General features: G+C 42.8%; 1 protein-coding gene across 1 annotated transcript in view; it reads right to left on the reverse strand.

Moving 5' to 3' along the window:
- fndc3ba (fibronectin type III domain containing 3Ba) overlaps positions 1-19,511 on the reverse strand; it is a 128,561-nt gene that overhangs the window by 11,827 nt on the left and 97,223 nt on the right. The window contains exons 16-23 of the mRNA XM_076294299.1: positions 19,134-19,205; positions 18,146-18,264; positions 17,774-17,879; positions 15,619-15,806; positions 13,491-13,604; positions 12,432-12,581; positions 10,951-11,240; positions 5,154-5,372 (exon numbers count right to left, since the gene is read on the reverse strand). Coding sequence (XP_076150414.1) covers positions 5,154-5,372; positions 10,951-11,240; positions 12,432-12,581; positions 13,491-13,604; positions 15,619-15,806; positions 17,774-17,879; positions 18,146-18,264; positions 19,134-19,205 — 1,258 coding nt within the window. The remainder of the gene's footprint in view (positions 1-5,153; positions 5,373-10,950; positions 11,241-12,431; positions 12,582-13,490; positions 13,605-15,618; positions 15,807-17,773; positions 17,880-18,145; positions 18,265-19,133; positions 19,206-19,511) is intronic.

Here is a 19,511-nt window from a genome sequence, read left to right on the forward strand (position 1 = left end):
GCTGTTAGCTTTCCTAAGCTACAGGTAGGCTTATAAGGTAGGCCTATTTACAACATAAATTGTCAATAGGCTATGCTGGCGACACAAATAAAATCTCCTTTGGAAACCAATGGCTTACGCCTTACAGTATCAAGCGGACTTAAATTGCCATATCGTGGCGAAAAGTTGTAATAAAATTCACGCAGCTCCATGAGTCAAGGAAAGCGCGAATGAAGTAACCACTTCAATGGGACCCACAGTAGCTTAAGGTGTGTTGCTAAAGCAGCCATAATGAAATGAAGGTGTCATTGTTTGGATACTTCACACACACGTCCTTTTTAATTTCACAGACTACAACTACCAAGCTGGAATCAAAGCGCATCGATTCCCCTCTCAAACCCTGCACGCACTTAAAACAAATAAACAGGCGTCTCAGTCTCACGCATGTATCGCAAAACTGTATCAGACCGGTGTAACGTTGGTAAATCTTCCATTGCGCAGAATGATTTTTGTAGCACGTGCAACAAATGACAGTCGAAAGATACAATTACAGTGCTGCTATCAATTTGCTTGGTATAACCGCATATAGTTTTCTACAAATGCAATCAATCAAATTGGCCTCCATCACCACTCAACCAACGCTAACGGATGCGCCATCTAGTGGACAAACGACTACTTATCGCCAATACTGGAAATGCAGCCATGATGATGATGATGAATATTTATTTTTGGCTTTCTTTTAATCCTACTGAATTTGTAATTATGTATCGGCCGTTCTAATACCGATAGTATGTGGGTGCCTGTGTGTGTGTGCATGTGTATATGTGTGCACCGCCATCTACAGGCCAATGAGTGTACAGTCACTAAATGTACACATAACCCAAATTTTTTTAGACCCCCCCCCATGGATGAAATTCTACGAAACTTGGCATACCCCCAGAGAATGCCAGGTCAATCATACACATAAAATTTGGTGCAGTTCTGAACATCTTAACTGAAGATAGGGGCGATTAAAGCAGAATAATATTGCATTTTCATTTTTTACCGGGGGGTGCAAATCACAAATGAGTGATTTTGGGCCAGGTTGATGTGGGCCCTTGAGACCAACATACCATAAAAGATTCTTCATCCTCAGTGCCACGGTTCAGGTAGTTATTTAGGAAAAACTGCTTTTTTTGCGGTTCGGGGGGCCCAGCACAGGGGGGGAGTGGGCCCCGGGGACGAAATGAAAATTTTCCGTAAAAGTCTAGTGGGGCTACATACCCACCAAATTTCATGTGCACCAAATTTCGGTGTCCCGGGTATCGTTGACCAAAAATTCAGGAAGTAGATGACGAAAAAATAAAAAAATTAAAATAAAAACTTTGACAATCATTATATGACTGCTTCGCGGCGGTCATAATAATATATTTGTTATATTCTATATGTAGCTACTGTTGTACGTTTCTAAATAATTTTTGCATTTCCTCAATGTTAAATAACATTTTAGAGGACTAACAGGCTAGAGTAGGCGCCCTATCTCATAAGATTCTATTCAAGAATTTTGACATAGAAGAGGGAGTGGGGACGCCGTAAACGCTGAGTGAGCAGGTACGAGTAGTGAGTTTTCGTCTATGGAAAAAGATAAGATAAATAAGTGGATGGTGAAAAGCAACAGGTAGGATTTAAAGTGTGACATCTGAACTTGGAGGCACACGTTTCATGTTCATGTTATTCATGCTACCAGACTAACTAGCGTTTGCTATAAGCATATGGCGATTGAATCATAGCCTATTCCATTCAGATAGCTGGCTACCATGCTCATACAGTACTGCACTTTTAATGGCAAACTGCAAACAGAAATGTCACACTAGCAACAACTCATTACATGTTTCCATTTCCTAACAATGAAGACTCCTTGTAATAACTTAATATGTGCTGTCAATGTGGCGCAAACAAAGGCTAGAGTTGGATCAGCCTTATCCTTTGTGAGCAACAGCTGGCAAAAGGACATCATGAGAACCGTATAGACTCTCTTAAAGTGACAATGCGACATTTAACAACTTCCAAGTTCAAATCGGCAGAATTTCTTAAAAAATAATGATGTGTAATACATTATTGGCCTTTTGTTTTACTTTAGTGTTTGTGTTTTGTGTTTGTTTTGGGGGGGGGGGCAATTTGTTGTTGCATACCCTTCAAAAAATGGGTAGCTGCGCCCCTGAGTGTACTGTTATCATTGCTAGATTACTGAGAGTAGAGAGAGAGAGAGAGACAAGACAGAGAGAGAGGGAGCGAGAGTGAAAGAGAGAGAGAAGCCAGATTCTGTCTATTTGTAAATGTGTACATTTATGTGTGTGTGTGTGTGTGTGTGTGAGGTGAGAGAGAGAGAGAAAGAGAGAGAGAGAGAGAAAGAGAGACAGATTCCAGATTCTGTGTGAGTGTCTATTTGTAAATGTGTATATTTGTGTGAATGTGTGTGTGTGTGTGTGTGCGTGTTCATCAGTCTCCGACAGCCTGTTTGTTTGTTTTGAGTAATGACCCTTGTCTAGACTGGCAAAGGCAGTGTGACCGCCTCATGCCATCTCCATTACTGGCCATGCACCACAGCTGGGCATCACTGGTAACCACATGCCAGCTATATAAAACAAACACAGCAGCAAATAAGGCTGCGTAAACAAAAACAAGGGACAGCTGTCTTTTAATGATGCATTTAATAGGAGCCCTGCGGGGTCTTCATTTAGTTAATACTGTAGTTGATGAGAGACATTTGGCTTGATGAAGTGGATGCAAGAAGCTGACTCCGATAAGTGAGGACACTGGGAAATCCTGTGTATTTAATCTAGGAATAACTAGGAACTAGACTAGGAATAAATGCCATTCGCAAGCCTGGAGTGCTCAATATGGGTCCATGTATCCAGGCAAATGTAAGAAAAATAATATACAATAATGGATTTTGTCTAACACACATTGTGTATAAAAAATAAGAAAAACTTAAAATAAACCTCAGTTTATATTACACATTAATTTATCATGTCAGAATATACTAAATTTCAGGTACATACTGGTGTCTACAGGTTGAGGTCCCACAAGGGGCCCAACAGCCCAGTGAATCAGAATCAGTTTGTGCTTTAATCCAAAGGAAGAATGAAGAAAACAAATGCATTCCGATGTATAGCCTGCTCCCATTTATTAACTTGTTTACTCTGACATAGTGACGCTGCCCTATGGAATAGGCTATGCTGTATGTTATTCAGTTAAATATTTTCATCTTACATAAAACTGCACCAACTGACGTCATTTTAGTACCAAACAAAAATGTACATTTGTTATCATCCAAAAATAGACCCTAGATTGTTGTTAGACCTGAGTTTCCCCTTTAACATTTGAAAATGGAGGTTTGGCAGATAAAAACAGGGCAAAGGGACAAAACAGAGAGAAAAAAGAAAGAAAGAAAGAAAGAAAGAAAGAAAGAAAGAAAGAAAGAAAGAAAGATAGTTTCTAGACAAACAGTCAAATAGTGACTGGGCCATTTTCCCAAGCTGCACTCTAGCGTTTGATGAAGAATGCACTTCTAAAGACATGGCGAATCTCTATTATATGGAAGAATATTAATGCTATATAAAACCCGAACTGATTCATTGTCCACTTGAAAACCCGAAAAACGGATTCATTGTCCACTTGAACGTTTTTCACATTTTGTCTCTATTTTCTGTGCTGGCCTGGCTGTCCAGTCCCATTTAACTGAGATTAACTCGTTTTATGTAATTACAGGCAAAAAGGAGGAAAGCTCTATGCATTATTCATTTCCTTTTAGGAGTGTGTGTGTGGGGGGGGGGCATTGTATTTCTTAATTCCTGTTCCTCTGCAGATGATTACAGCAAAAAAGTATTGTTCTAGCTAATATGACTAACAAAGTCCACACATAAACTATAACGATAACGACATAATACATGAAGAATGATATCACAGGGATCTCTTCCAAAGCTATTTTAAGAACGATAAAAAGGTGACAGCCAATCAGAATCTATCAAATTTTAGACATCACATTCATCAACACCAGGAGAGACTTTTATCGTTGGACAGTGTGGACGCTTTTATTGTTATAGTTATAGTTCTCTTTATAGTTCTGTTTATAGTTATAATTCCTGGTGTGAACGGCACTTAACATTGTATCATGTCCGTGACCTGAAGATAAGGGCACAATCATTGTTACGTAACTTTGCAGAAACACGAGTAAAATGTTAGTAGGCTACATTATGTGCATTATCAACTGCTAGAGAACTTCATTTTGAAGCATGGAGAAAACACATTTATGTAAAGACATCACCTGCTATTTCCAAATAAAGGTTAATTAATTCATTTGCTGAGATTCCATCTTCCAGGAAGAGAATGATAACCATCTCTGAGAATCAGCAAAGTATGTACTGCTAAACAAACAGGCAGACAGAACAGACAACGGTCTGAACAAGCCCTATTTTTATAAAGATGAATGCCTTTCTCTACACGCCAAAACATTTCAATCAGGACCTAATAGCTCATAAGAGTGGGTAAATTGGGGAAAGTGGACGTATGTTTAAGGTGACTGCTACTGGTCCCCTGGGCCTGACGCTGGCAGAGAGAGCAGAGGGCACCTTTGAAAAGTGAAAGGAGTGGATAGCGCTGTTGTTATGGCGCTAATTCCGACTTCATTAGCTCTCCATCTGTCTGATGCCATAAGCACTCATCATGTGTGCCAGAGCGCCTCCCCAGCCAGGAAACACAATCTCACCTCTCCATTAAATCACTGCTCCTGCTTTGCAGGGCAACTCAGCGCAAAATTACTACTTGAACAGATCGCTTTTTTGCTCTATTTTTGTTTTAGATTTCTATTTTTAGTTTCTAGACATTTTAAACAAGCACTTGCATTCTTAGTTAGCACAATTAATTGTGTGTGTGTGTGTGTGTGTGTGTGTGTGTCTGTGTGTGTGTGTGTGAGTGTGTGTATGTGTGTCTGTCTGTCTGTGTGTGTGTGTGTGTGTGTGTGTGTGTGTGTGTGTGTGTGTGTGTGTGTGTGTGTCTGCATGTGTATGTGTGTGTGTGTGAGTGTGCCTGTCTGTTTGCATGTGTGTGTGTGTGTGTGTGTGTGTGTGTGTGTGTGTGTGTCTGTCTGCATGTGTGTGTGTGTGTGTGTGTAGGCCCCTCCGAGTCTGCCTCACCTGCCCGTCTTGTCCTCCATCTGCAGGTTGTAGGTGAGCTCGGTGCTGAGCAGGCTCTTGCTGCTGCTGCTGTTCTCTCCCCAGCGCAGCTTCAGGCTCAAGGGCCCGGGGGCCACGCACTCCAGCCTGGGGGGAGCAGGGGGCAGCGGACGGGTGCAGGCCACCAGGGGGGCACTCAGGGGGCCGGCGCCCACCTCATTCACCGCCTGGATCTGGATGCTGTGTAGAGAGGGGGACACACAGAGATGAGCTCCCATAGCAATGACAAAGGACTGACCTCAGAGACATGGGCATGCTAAGGGGACCGGACTTCATGATATGAAGCATGAGCTGAAGTTTCAGTGGAAAACCCATATGGACCCTTTCAACAAGGTAAACAAAAACAATGCTTGAACATTCTATTTGGGCCCCAATCTACTTCCTCTACATTAAGATAACATATGGAATGTTAAAAAGGAAGTCTTGTGGGGTCAATTATGATGCTGATAATGGAACTCTCTTGAAAGGGTCTATACTGGCACTGAAAGCCTCAGAGTAGCACACTGCCTCTGTCACTATCTAATCAGTCTTTTTTCCAACACAGGCAGACATTTTAGTTAATAGTAGTTTCTTCGTCATGATGACTCACAGAACTGCCGGAGTAAAACTAGCACTCATGATCGAGAACAAAGACCTAAATCATAACTCCTGTCAACCAGACATATCTTAAACACACACACACACACACACACACACACACACACACACACCACACACACCACACACACACACACACACACACAAACAAAACAACAGTTCAAACCTAATGTATCTGCACTTTCAAGATCAAGATTCACAGCCCTCTTCAGGTAAATTAGTCTTGGCAAGCCAAAAACAAAAGGCATCTGACCTTGAGGAATGGAAGATTATGTAATGTACTCAATATGAAAGTAGCCTAACTCTTGTCCCCAGATAAATAAGTGTCATTTTGTGTCAATTTCATTTGTGTGTATGTCAGTTGATACCCATTGAATTATGAATTATTGAATTATGTGACCAGAGAAGGTCAAGTTTCAGAACGCTTGATAGAGAAACAAAAATAATGACATTGCCCTTAAACTAAGAGCTAGACTAGACAAATCAAGCATCCTCAAAATATCCAGTAAATTTCCTTATGTGTCCTCTATAAAACTGTTTGGTATAATGATCAAAGTATAGGTAAATGACTGCAACTCTGCAAAACAACCAATTAAAGATCTGGAAATAATGAGGAGCAGGAGAAAATCAACACACAGCAACGATTTGGCTAATGCAGGTACAAATAATCTGGTTGTAGGATAGTCCGCGAATCACATTAGTTTTGGCTATCACCGCAAATGCATAGGCTACTAAACGCTAGGCCTACCCAAGTTCTAGGCTATTCCGTCGCCACATTTATAATATTGCTATATATTATATATTCACATTTAGTGCGCCTCTACCATAGGCTTAACATGAGTTCTAATGAGTTCGTATGCTCATATCTGACTTCACTAGACGATGAATGCATTTATTTATGTTGTAAGACATGTAAAATAAATGAATGACACCGGCACTACGCACAACTTAATTTAAACTTACACCGCACTTCCCTTATAACTTCTGACTAGTTCTCTCGCGTCACTGACAGTAGCTAGAAAGCATCAAGAAAACACAGGAAAAAAAACACTGTTCAGTCCACCAAGTCATGATAAGCTATTGGCGCTGCGCAGCACTAGTTGTAATATTTATCCTACTGAGTGTAATCATAGGTAATGTCATGTATGAAAACTAGTATTGTTAGGCAAGTGTGTCACTTCCAAGTGTCAAGTCCAGGGCAGCTGAGGTGTGGCGATGACATCATCAATACGCAATTATGCAGTTTCGCTGTTCAAACGAACTCGCAAGGGCTATGGTTTCAGATTTTTCCACCCTGGGACCAGGTTTCAGAAAAGTGCGGTTTCGGGCAGTGCGTTTACAGGATTCGTTTGGGCGATCGGCCAAGACGATGCAAAACCTGTGCGTTTAACCCAAAAAGCGTCTCCGTGTGGACGGGGCCTCAGGGTTCTTCAGACGTGCTTCAATTTAAACTAAGCAAGAAGGTTCATCATAAACTCTTTCTAGGCCCTATGTCATAGACCCCAACCCTCCCATCTAAAAGAATAATCTTTTAACATCTGTCTGTCTAGTGTACAACACAATATCTGCTAACTAACTACATGACCATGCAGCTTCCAAACTACCAAACCTGTTTCAGCAGCTGATCAGAGCCTACACTGAGAACAAGCTTGCTGACTTCCAGGTTTGGGGAAAAACATACAGCTCACATACCCCATTCACTAAGCTACAGGGCTTGTATTCAATATCAACATGTTGTGTGTATGCCTTTCTTTTATTTGAGAGAATTGATTGCTTGTGTGTGTGTGTGTGTGTGTGTGTGTTTTAGATAAAGACTACAGATACTGCATGCAGGAAAAACCATAACATTGTGACTCATCATATAGACCCTATCCTGTATGTGACAAATAAAATCCTTGCATCTCTGTATCCCAGACATACCGCCCTAAAAGCAACACAGTGCAGTTTCTTTATCTTAACATAACAACTTCACACTCACTCTGATGATACACTGACTTATAATACTGAGAATGAAGTCTTGTGACATTGCCAAAGCAGGCACGGAGTGCTTCATATTGCACTCTGTAACGTTGTTGATCGGGTAGGATCATAATCATGATTAAGTCGGATTTTAACTAACTTGGTATCGCTTTACTGGCATTGAGTATTGACACCAAGGAGTACATCAACCCTTTCTTTGTGTTAATTTAGCTTTTGAAGAGTGAAGAGTGAAACATCTGTCAGTGAAATGTATTTTCTCAAAATGTAAGTGGCAATCTCGGGAGTCGGGACACATACAGTGATGTCAGTTTAAGCTGAAGAGGGCGAAGACTGAGAAAAAGTAAGTGTCAGACTGTGTGTGCTGCACCAACACCAGAAATATCCCCTTTAAGTGTCTCCAGTGTCAGGATGAGACTGAGGGCATCATTCAAAGGCAACAAGAAGAAAAAAAAGCAGATCTGCGAATGGAATGCTTTCCTGTATGACATTTGCACAGCACACCAAAACAGGAGCTGCCCTTTCTACAGATTACATTAGGCACGGCTGCTGTAATGATGGGAGAAGATTATCGATTGATCAACATTTTAGTCCAAAAGAGGGTTGCTGTATATGCCGACCTGCCCAACACCCCGTACCAGGGCCTCAGAGTTGGGAAGGTCACTTTTAGAATGCAGTAGGCTACATATTACTAGCTACCCGGTTAAAAATGCATCCAGCACTTCATCAAAGTAATGTAACTTATTACATTTTACTACTTTTGATTATTTTCTGATTGGCATAGAGGCAGTACAAATTGTAAAAAGAGATTCAGTTTTAAAAACACTTAAAAAAATTATATTAGCAGATGCAGCCTAATTAAGACTGTCTAAGTTGCAAAAAGATGCCAAGCAACATTATGAACATCATATACTACATACTGTACCGTATTTTCCGGACTATAAGTCACACTTTTTTTCATAGTTTGGCCGGTCCTGCGACTCAGGTGCAACATATATATATATATTTATATATATGTTTTTTTCCTCTTCATGAAACATTTTTTGACTAGTGCGACTTATACTCCGGTGCGACTTATAGTCCGGAAAATACGGTATTAACTGTACATTATGAATATCATATACTACATATTAGCTGAGTTTTTCTGAAAATAAACAACTTGGATGTAACCTGTTTGTAATCACCAAGATTCTGATTGCAAACACTGAATTGATTAGAGTTACATTTATTTAGTAATTTAATGATGTAAATCCACAACATGTGAGGAGTTCCTCCCCAACCCCACAGGGCCTATAATAAAGGAGAGACAGCATTCAGGCAAGATCTGAGAAGATGCTTCAATATTTCTGGTCATGTTGAGTAACCTTTTGCCAATTTTTGCTTTGATGTGATCATCTGAGAATGCCTGAGCAGGGGTGAGGATATCCTTCTTAATTTCAGTGATTCAGTGATTTCAGTGCCACCTGTGGTCACTCTATACAAAACACAATGATCTCAATGGGGCATTTTGCCCATGTTCAGGGTGCAAAATAAAAAAGAAAGATTTGCATTAGACAGGTCAAATTTGGTGTTTTTAAAAAGAAGAGATCATGGAGAATAAATATATATAAAAAAACGTTGAATACAAATATGTTGAATACAATTTAATGTTGAATGTTGAATTATATGTTGAATGTTGAATTATGTCTACTGAAGGCCTAAACAGAGCCCAGCCAAAAACTCCAATAAAATATTTTGATCAACTTTGAGGGACAGCTATAACCATGCAGGATCATCCAGACCAAATGTGACAATTTTGCTACATACTAGTCCTATTTATATACCAGCATGTAAAATCTGAGCCTCCTATATAGTTTAGTTCTTGTGCTATGGGCTTGTGAACTTTGACAAAAAAAGAGGCCAAACAAAATCGACACCCCCCCTGTAAAACTGGCTGTATTTTGGAAAGTTTTGATCTTACATAAAAGTAATTTTACAGTGTGTCTCCTGAGTAACATAGGTACTGTACACCTGGTAATTTTTTTCTGAATTTGTGCGTGGGCCCTGGTTGAATTGACATGGAATGACCCTTTGCCAATTGTAATAATTCAATATCTGTTGATTTTACATACATTTTACATACATACATTTAATGTATGCATATAGTGGAGTCTTAAATATAAATGGCTAGGATTCCCTTCTGGTTTTCTCAGAGAGTTGTGCACATAAGCAATAAAACTGGTGACTTACTGCAGATGTACTGCCTAAAAGTATAACATGTATTGAGTGTACCGGTGTACATTTTACAATCGGATTTAAGACATTTGTAGTCATGAATCAATAGAGGTTTTTTTCAGAAACTGCAATGAATCATACAGATTAAACCCTGATACATCAAACATTGTGAATTCATGAACTATACTGATTCTATATTCCTCCTAAGACATGTATGCTATAGAGATACAACATTTTTAGTGTTCAGCTTCTCCCACTATTAACCCATTCGCGCTGGATGCTGCATGACGCAACATTGACCCTCCCGCTGGATGCTGCGTAGTGCAGCATGCTTTTTATTTCATGTTTCTAGGTGCTACAGAGGCTTACATATTAAATTTTGGTAGACGTTGACAATTTTTAGTATGTTTTCAGAAAACCCTCAGGAAATAAGGTTATTTAGTCTAGAATGCCATAGGATTCTATAGGCGTTTTTAGCAGGCAATTTAGGAGTAAATTATTTTAATTAGTTAATATGAAGTATAGGCAACAAAAGACTCTTTATGCACCAAAAGTGACCGACTGCCTCTGGAGAGCAAACCCCCTGCAGTCTCAATCTACCACAAGACATAAACAAAATCATGCTTCACAGATAGCCCTCTGCCAAATTACATAACAAGCAAGTTTGACAATAGCAATGACAGTGGACACACGCAGAGCGGGCAAGAAATAAGGACACTCATGAAATGAGAACACACAATAACATACACATACAAACGTTTAGGAAGAGCAAGGGAGAGAGAGAGAGAGTGAGGAATAGAGAGAGAGAGGAACAAAGGGAGTGGTGTGTGTGCGTGTGTATATGTGTGTGTGTGTGTGTGTGTGTGTGTGTGTGTGTGTGTGTGTGTGTGTGTGTGTGTATATATGTGTGTATGTGTGTGTGTGTGTGTGTGTGTGTGTGTGTGTGTGTGTTTGTAAGCAGTGTCCTCACCTGTACTCTGTGTCCGGCTGCAGTTGCTGGATGACGTGGGAGGTGGCGCTGCCGTCCAGGCTGACGGTCCTGTCCCCCAGGTGCAGCGCGTAGCTGGCGATCTCCGCCCCGTTGCAGCAGGGCTCGTCCCAGCACAGGGCCAGGCAGCTGGAAGGCCAGTAGTCCCCGCTGCAGTCCCCGGCCGGACCCTGCTCCAGCACGCACAGCCCTGACACCACCTCCGGGGCGCTGGCCGGCGTCTGGCAGCTCACTGCCTCGCTGTAGGGGCCCACACCCGCCTGGTTGGCCGCCTGGAGGACACACACACCGAGGATCGGAGCTAAACACACTCATCAGGGCTGTGGCCTTTCAGAACTGGGGCCTTATTTAATAGCATTGTTAGCTCTTTTTTGACTCCTATGGTGGTTTTGCTTGAGTGCTCTGACAATGATTCAACCACTTACTGTTGCATGAGATGCATGCATGCGTCACACACATCAATGTCACAATTCACATGAATCACACAAATCCATTCTTCATCGGCAGCATCGAAATCCAGAGACTTTATCTTTGTTTCTAGTAATGGGGGACAACAATTCATTGTGCAGTACTTATTTGAAGGCCTGCCAACACTTGTTGTCACAGTGGGAGGTAAATCGTGGTGGCAAACTGGCCTAGCTGGACCTAGCTGGGTGGCCAACGAGTAGTGGTGAACAGCTGGCTCAGCACACAGCCATTCCAGCATCTGTAGAGCTGGGTTCACTTCCTTAGCCCCATGGGGAGCAATACGAGGCACGTGAGGTTCAGAAGTAGCAGCCACTTGAACTCCTGCTCTCTGAGACAAAGCACTTCAGTCTGACAGATACTTGTAGTTCTGACAAGCACTTAGGCGCTCCTGAGAATCCTCCCACGTCTAACGTCTTCCACGCAGGTAGCCCATTCCCACTTCAGAGAGAGGCGACTGATCTGACTAATAGGATTGATCCTTCCTGTTATTCCTGACAACTGACAAAGATCTTTGAACTCCTCACCAGTGGAGCAGCACTGATCTGTAATTTCAGAACTTCTCTAACTAAAAGTCTTCTCCCTCTACTCGTAGGTTTGAAAAATAGAGGCGATAGCAAGAGGAAGAGGTAATTAGCGGCTAGCACTGATGAGCAGTTAGCGTGAGTGGCAGTGCAGTAGGGATTAGGCTGGCTGGATGTGTGGCATAGGTTAGGGCCATGCAATTAATCAAATAAATCAATTATGACTTCCGACAATTATGCAAACAACATAACTGAAATATTATTATTTTGTGGCATTCAGTGCTCTCGTTTTGTCTTGAATTATAAATCCATTTATGAATGGGTCAGTATCTGCAGTCTGCAGCAGTAGTGTGTGGCGGGGGCCAGGTGAGTGGTTACCTGCAGTCTGCAGCAGTAGTGTGTGGCGGGGGCCAGGTGAGTGGTTACCTGCAGTCTGCAGCAGTAGTGTGTGGCGGGGGCCAGGTGAGTGGTTACCTGCAGTCTGCAGCAGTAGTGTGTGGCGGGGGCCAGGTCTGAGATGTCACACTGGGTACCGCTGCCGCAGTAGATCATCTCCATGGGCTCCTCGTCACGGCCCCACTCCAGACGGTACTCAGAGATGTCCACACCTGAGGTCTCTGGACTCTGGAGGACACACACACACACACATACACAAGTGCACACACACACATACACATACACAAGCACAGACACACACACGCAAACACACACACGCAAACACACACACACACACACACACACACACATGCAAACACACACACAGCAGACTGTTAGAAGGGCAGAGTAGTATTGTCAGAGCGCCTCTCCACTAAACATTTGGTATTAAGGTTTATGGTTTGGATTATAGAGGTGACTTGTCACTTTGTTCATATTCAATGTGTTCAGAGAAGCAGAGACTCTGAGGCCACTGACCAACCCAAAAGTTTTCTGATGGATTTGTCAATCAGCAGGAATCCCTACAGGACTTTAACATCCTCTTTTAAAAGCTCGCTCTAACTATCAAAAAAAATCATAATTTGATTTTGGAAACAGTACTAAAGTCTTCAAAAGAATGTAAGAGTGCTTTAGATAGGACATTTTAGGCAGCCTTATGCTTTTGTGTTCATCTGACTTCTTTGTGAGCCACTAAGTACTGTGTTGTTACAGTACATGTAATGCACTGTGTATTGTGTCGTTATGTGAAAAGGACTGTCATGGAAATGCATGGAAAGCATGTGTTTATGTTAAGTTACAGTGCTGAGTGATAATGAATCATCATCAAACAAATGAATGCTATTGTTTCAATTGTTTTGTCTATCAGTGATGTTATACCAGGGAGTGCTAATTTGGCAAGTAAACAAACAGAAACACACAACGGATCTGTGTGTCAACAAGGCAAGGCAAGCATCAAGACAAACACATTAGTCAGGATGCTTTGATGAGAAGCTTTGTAGATGAGATGCTTTTGTTGATGAGCTAGTTGGTTGCTAAGTTTTGTTGACGAGCTTGTTTTAGTTACATATTGTATATAATCATCAATTTGGTCAGACGTACCTCCCAGCTCACCATGACACCTGTGCTGGACGTGAGGGTGAGAGTTGGCGCCCCACACTGCCCTGGAGGCCCTGCGGCAGTCGTCACCTCCGTGGCTTCAGAGAAAGGTCCATACTGTGGAAGGAGGGGGAGGCCATTAAAACATATTACTGGTACATTGTTTGACATGCACTGTAGATGGTACAAAGCACTTGTTTATTGCGCTATGCTACATCAAATAAATTGATGCTTGTTTATGCTTATATTTGTTGACAGTGGAAAAAGCCGAGCCAGCTTCAGGCTTTGACTCCAGACGATGGTGTGCTAATCCACAAAGCAAGGCTTCACAATATCTTATTGAGGAGGAGGAGGAGAGGAGAACAACAAACAGCAGCGGCTGGAAAAGAGATAGGTCTCAAATCCCACAGCAACTCTGCTTATCGGTTTAGGACCCAGCGCTGAAAACAAACACCAATCCAGAATAAACACAGCTGTGATGAGGTAGACAGGCGTGTGGTGCAGCAGTCAGGCGCACCTGCTCTGAATGCAGGAGTGGAGTCTGGCACGGGGGACGGTGCCTTCCTGTAGGTGTGCTACATTAGTTAACACAAGTGCCAAAGCACGGGGGACGGTGCCTTCCTGTAGGTGTGCTACATTAGTTATCACAAGTGCCAAAGCACGGGGCACGGTGCCTTTCTGCAAGTGTGCTTCATTAGTTACCACAAGTGCCAAAGGCCGTGTTCTTGGACCACGTTCCAGCCAGGAGCAGGTCCAGAGCCTAATGTATCTAAATGTGTTTCATTTGGACTTGTGTGAACCACTCGGGACCATCCAAAACGCTGTGCTCATCAACGCAGTGTGTTTTCGTACTAACTTGCTAGCTTAGCATTGTCTGGGCCCTATCTTGCACCCTGGCACATGGCGTAAAACTCGCTTTCCACCCAGCGCAAAGTTTACTTTCTTATTTTCCACGTTTATTAACAATGCGCCCAGGGGTGTGGCAATTAACAACCTAGGGAGTGGCCTAGCACATTGTCTAAAAATCGCTATTGTACACCTGGTCAGAAGTCTATGGCGATTTGTTTATATGTTATTTTAAGAGCGCATTGTCAACTGTCATATTGGCGGGTGCACGCACCATCCTTCTATCATCCATGAACGCACACCAGTGCACGTCCATGCAAAACATTACAAATTGCAGGATTACAATGGGAATCATAATTAGAATAAAGATATTACGAAATACTGTACATCTCATGATGAGTAGTTATTCACCATCATTTGCTAATTGGTAATGACAGTTAAAAGTGATTAGGGGAGAGGTGAGAGACACGTATGGAGCACAGCTGAAGACGCACTGTCACGAGATATAAGCAACTCCTCTGCAGGATAAATGTTGTTTTATTCAGTCATTTGAGCAATATTAGAGTAAGTGTTGCTTTTTCCAGCCTATGTTTTCGATGGTAACCCATTGTCAGTCAATAGTGAAAGTAACTTACTGCATATATCTGTCTTGTCGTTGACTGACACCATGGTGAAGTTAGTTTCACTTTGCCAATGAGTTCAAATAATAGACGACTGCAAATGTGTGAAGGCTAAGCTAGGTTTTAGTAAAGCATGGTTTAGTGGAATGACTATTCCATATAGTCTCACAAGCAGCCTCCTTTAAATGTGCCGTTGACTGTCAAAATACTGATGCATTCTTTGACGTTGCGCTTTGTGCCGTTAAAGGGAATGACAGATGTCATTCTCATTGGTTTAACTGATGTTTTGCCCCAAACACACCCATGACTGATTAAGAAACCAAGGAACACCTTGTTGCGCCATGTGCTCGACGTTTGATAACGAAAACACTCCCAATGTGGACTGGACATCCTACTAAATTTGAATAAGCTTTTGACGAGTGACGCGTCATGATAGGGCCCTTAGTGTTATACCTTTATAACTACCTGATTTTACATATTCATTTTCTATAGCTTTTTACACTTGTATGTATATTTTCATTTGACTTTCTGCTTACTGCAGAGTTAGAACTACGAGCAGCAGTCCGAGGCCAGAGGAAAGAGAGTGTGTGAAACGGCAGGGCAGGGCACAGCGTGTGTGTGGTGTGTGTGTGGCATCTGGCATGTGTGTAATATGAGGAGCTCACCCCAGCCTCGTTGGCAGCGTGCAGGCGGAAGCTGTAGGTGGCGCCGGGGAGCAGGCTGCCCACTGTGCACTCCAGCTCCGGGCCATGGTAGACCTCCGCAGCCTCCACCCCCTCGTCCTCGCCCTCGCCTCCGCTCATCACCAGACTGTACTCGGTCACCTCGCAAGAGCCCTCAGAAGACGGACACTCTGGGAGAGAGCGAGCGAGCGAGAGAGAGAGAGAGAGAGAGAGAGAGAGAGAGAGAGAGAGAGAGAGAGAGAGAGAGAGAGATGAGTGACTGTTTAAGGGGGTTGTTTGTGGAGGGGGATACTGGATCTGCTGTAAAATGTAAAATGTGTGGCTCAGAATAATGTAAGTGTAATGTGGAGTAATTGGATGATGACAAAATCATGTCAGGTCATAAATTCACCAACACATTTTGGGATGCTGTCTCTGCATTTCTGTTGCTAGCGCTATCCTTGGTCTGCACTGATTTGCATTGTGGGTGTAAAAGTGTAGAAATATTGCTGATGCCTCTTTTAGAGTCACTGTATTTTCTGTATTCATTTCCGAATGCAAATGAAACTGAAGGCAGCACATCTATCCTGTCTCTGCACTTCCTGCTGCAAAGCTCCGATCCACTTTGCTTACCTATGCCATATGTCTTTGATAACAGAAGCAAACACACTGTGGGAATGTAGCCTCGTGGTCCAGGAGAAGCAGACAGGTTTTGGTGTAAAAAGGTTTATTGCATCAGCGGATATACTCCGAAAACACCCGTGAAAAGTAATCTATATTAATTACAAAGAAAACAATGACTTTTAGACTAGACAAAATACAAAGAAACGCGGAGTCAAACATTTGACTGTAAATAACCGCATCTTCCTAAACACTCACAGCAGTGTCAGGTACGCACAACATGTGCAATCCAGAGGACTCACCTTCTCCCTCCACAGGGATTTAAAGTGATCAGGTGACCTCCCCTAATTGAAAAAACAGGCCTGCTCCTTATTAGGCTAATCAGCCAATTTGGGTACCCAGGGGCACACGCCCCTTCTTGCGCCTCCAGCGCAACTACACAAACTAAATCAAAGAACCTGCAGTTGAAATAATAACACCATCACTGGCAGAAAAATAACAGTAACAGAATCTATGCACTTTGCCAAAGGAACATGCCACCTACAATGAAAAAACATGCCAAAAAACATAATTAACTATAAACATAGTGACAGTGTGGGTCACTCTATCACACACACAAACAAAAAAAACCTAACAAACAAACAACAAAGAAATTGGCTGTAAATCTGTAAACCGCTGGTGAAGGCACACACGTCAGAGCTGCCCTGCTCCCAGATGCCTGAAGGTTTTCCTCCACAAGTGGTCAGTTCTAAATACAACTGCAAACAATCACCAAGACACACTGTGATCCGATCACTCAAACCACTTGCCGAGGTGGCCTGAGACGCAATTGACCACTTATCTTTTGTGGTGAATGCTTTCTGGTGCGTCCCAGGCAATGGGAGTTATAATGAATGTGACATTGGCAATAGTGGAATCTAAACACAAGTGGTCAGCAACATCTCTGGCTGTACACCTTGAATATGTGTCTAAACAGCGATGTTTCTCGGCTGATCACTTGTGATTGGATCATCCGAGAACCATACTAAAACCAGATGTCAACAGACCCATAGCTGTCGTTACTGTTGTCAATGGGCCTTGACTCTTACAGACCCACTCACAGGCTTCTGAACTGCCTACTGCTGTGGAAACGTAGGAGTGTGTTGTGGTGGTGACGCCTGAGTCATCTCTGCAGACCCACATCACAACAATTAAAACCAATTACAGACAAAGATGGAAAACCATTTATATTGTGTGGGTGCTGGGGGTGAGTTGGTAGTGCCTTCTGGGTTGTTCTGCTAAATCAGTGTTAGGTGTGTGTGTGTGTGTGTGTGTGTGTGTGTGTGTGTGTGTATTGGTGTATACGTGTTTGTGTGTGGGGGTGTATGATTGAGAAATTGTTCAACATTTTCTGAAAGGTTCTGGAGTAGATGATGCACCTGATAGCCTGATGAGCTCAGAGCTCTTAAAGCTGCAGTCTGCCGATGTGATTGGGAGGGTGTATGCATGTCTGACTGAACGAGCTGGTGCTGAGGCGTTTCAGCAGGTAAACACTTACCCCATTGTAACTGCACTTCCTTGTGCTTGGCTTTGCCCACGATGCGTGGAGCCTGGCAGGGTCCTGGAGCCACACTTAACGTGCGGACCGGCACACTCTCAGAACACTGTGCACGCGCGCGCACATACACACACACACACACACACACACACACACACACACACACACACACACACACACACACACACACACACACACACACACACACACACACACACACACACACACACACACACACACACAGCAAGAAGAGGACAGTGACACAGCAATTCAATTCAACACCATCTTCATCTAAGACAAGCACACAGAGAGAGTACCCACACAACCCTGCCATGCATATCCCACAATGCACTTGGTCTGAGAGGAACCTACCGGGCTGTGTCCTCCGGTGCTGATACTGCAGATACGCAGTCTGTACAAAGTGCCAGGTTTCAAGTGATCGCACTCACACTCCGTGGCCGGCCCACTGTAAGCAATGTCCCACTGGTTGGCTAGGAGACACACACGGATCAAAGGTTACTCATGTAAGCCCTGATACTGGACCTGTGCTTGTCCTCAGAATCTCTAACAGTGAGGTGCCCTTGATCACCACTCCTAGTGTTTGTCTAGGACTTTCTACCTAAGCAAGGCCAGATTCTAAACTAGAACCAGCGAACAACAATCCAATAGCCAACTTAACCATTGTTTGGGGCTGAGGGCCAGATGTACAAAGAAGGCGCCAATACCAAGTTTTTCTATGAGCAGAAAGCAGACGCTGTGCTTTGCCATATTGCATGGAATTTACTTATATATAAGCTGTCACTTCAATACGTAACAGCGCTCATATAACATTAGAAAGGCAAACAAAAGTTAAGGCTGCTTTTGACATAGTACAATGAGGAAAACACAAATTTCTCTAATTGACGCATTTAACCACAATTTGGATTACACCTGCCTTTAACAGGCGGAAGTTTTTCACTGCAAAACAAACGTGATCTGTTTTCATACATATGGCAGAATGCCTAATCAATAGCTATTAGCACTTCTCCTCCCCTGTATTTGCGCGATACTCCAACTTTTCCCTCGCCCTCCCATAAATGCATAGCATCAGTAGGAAGAGTGCAGATAGCCATTCTGTACTGCAGTGGCACGAAAAATGCGCCTTGATCCACGTACGATCAGTTTTGTACATACGATGCCATGCTTTAATGTGCAAAAAGCGTCAGAAACAGGCAGTAATTTGCCTGTAATTCTTAGTACATCTAGGCCTGAGTGTCCTGATATGGTTATAGTACAGTGATAATCATCAGGGCTTTGAGTTGAGTTTGGTTGTTGATACACATGTGATGTGTTGAGACACATGGGAAGAAGTGTGTCTCACCCTCAGAACTGCCTTCTGAAATCTCCAAGAGGTATGTCAAGATTTCTGAGCCACCGTTATCTTGTGGAGGATCTACAATAAAAATAAAAGGTTCAGCGTATGTTTCTTTGTGTTTGAGTATGAATATGTGCAAGGCAAGCTACTTAAAATACCAGTCAGTTTCACGTGCATACACACACACGCGTGCGCGCACGCGCACACACACACGCACACACGCACACACACACACACACAGACATGTGATGTAGAAATGTATTGCAGTAGGTGAGCTTGCTGCAATAAATTGCTGTTTCCGCTCACAAAGACTCTTCTCTCCATAACTTTTTTCCAATTTGATTTTCTGATTAAATAGTATTTCTAATTTCAGAAATGGAACGT

Source organism: Alosa pseudoharengus, unplaced genomic scaffold, assembly GCF_046254945.1.
Source record: "Alosa pseudoharengus isolate Yale_2024_CS ecotype anadromous, Long Island Sound unplaced genomic scaffold, YU_APseudo_1.1 YU_APseudo_1.1_scf_2, whole genome shotgun sequence".
In the NCBI taxonomy this organism is placed as follows: Eukaryota; Metazoa; Chordata; class Actinopteri; order Clupeiformes; family Clupeidae; genus Alosa; species Alosa pseudoharengus.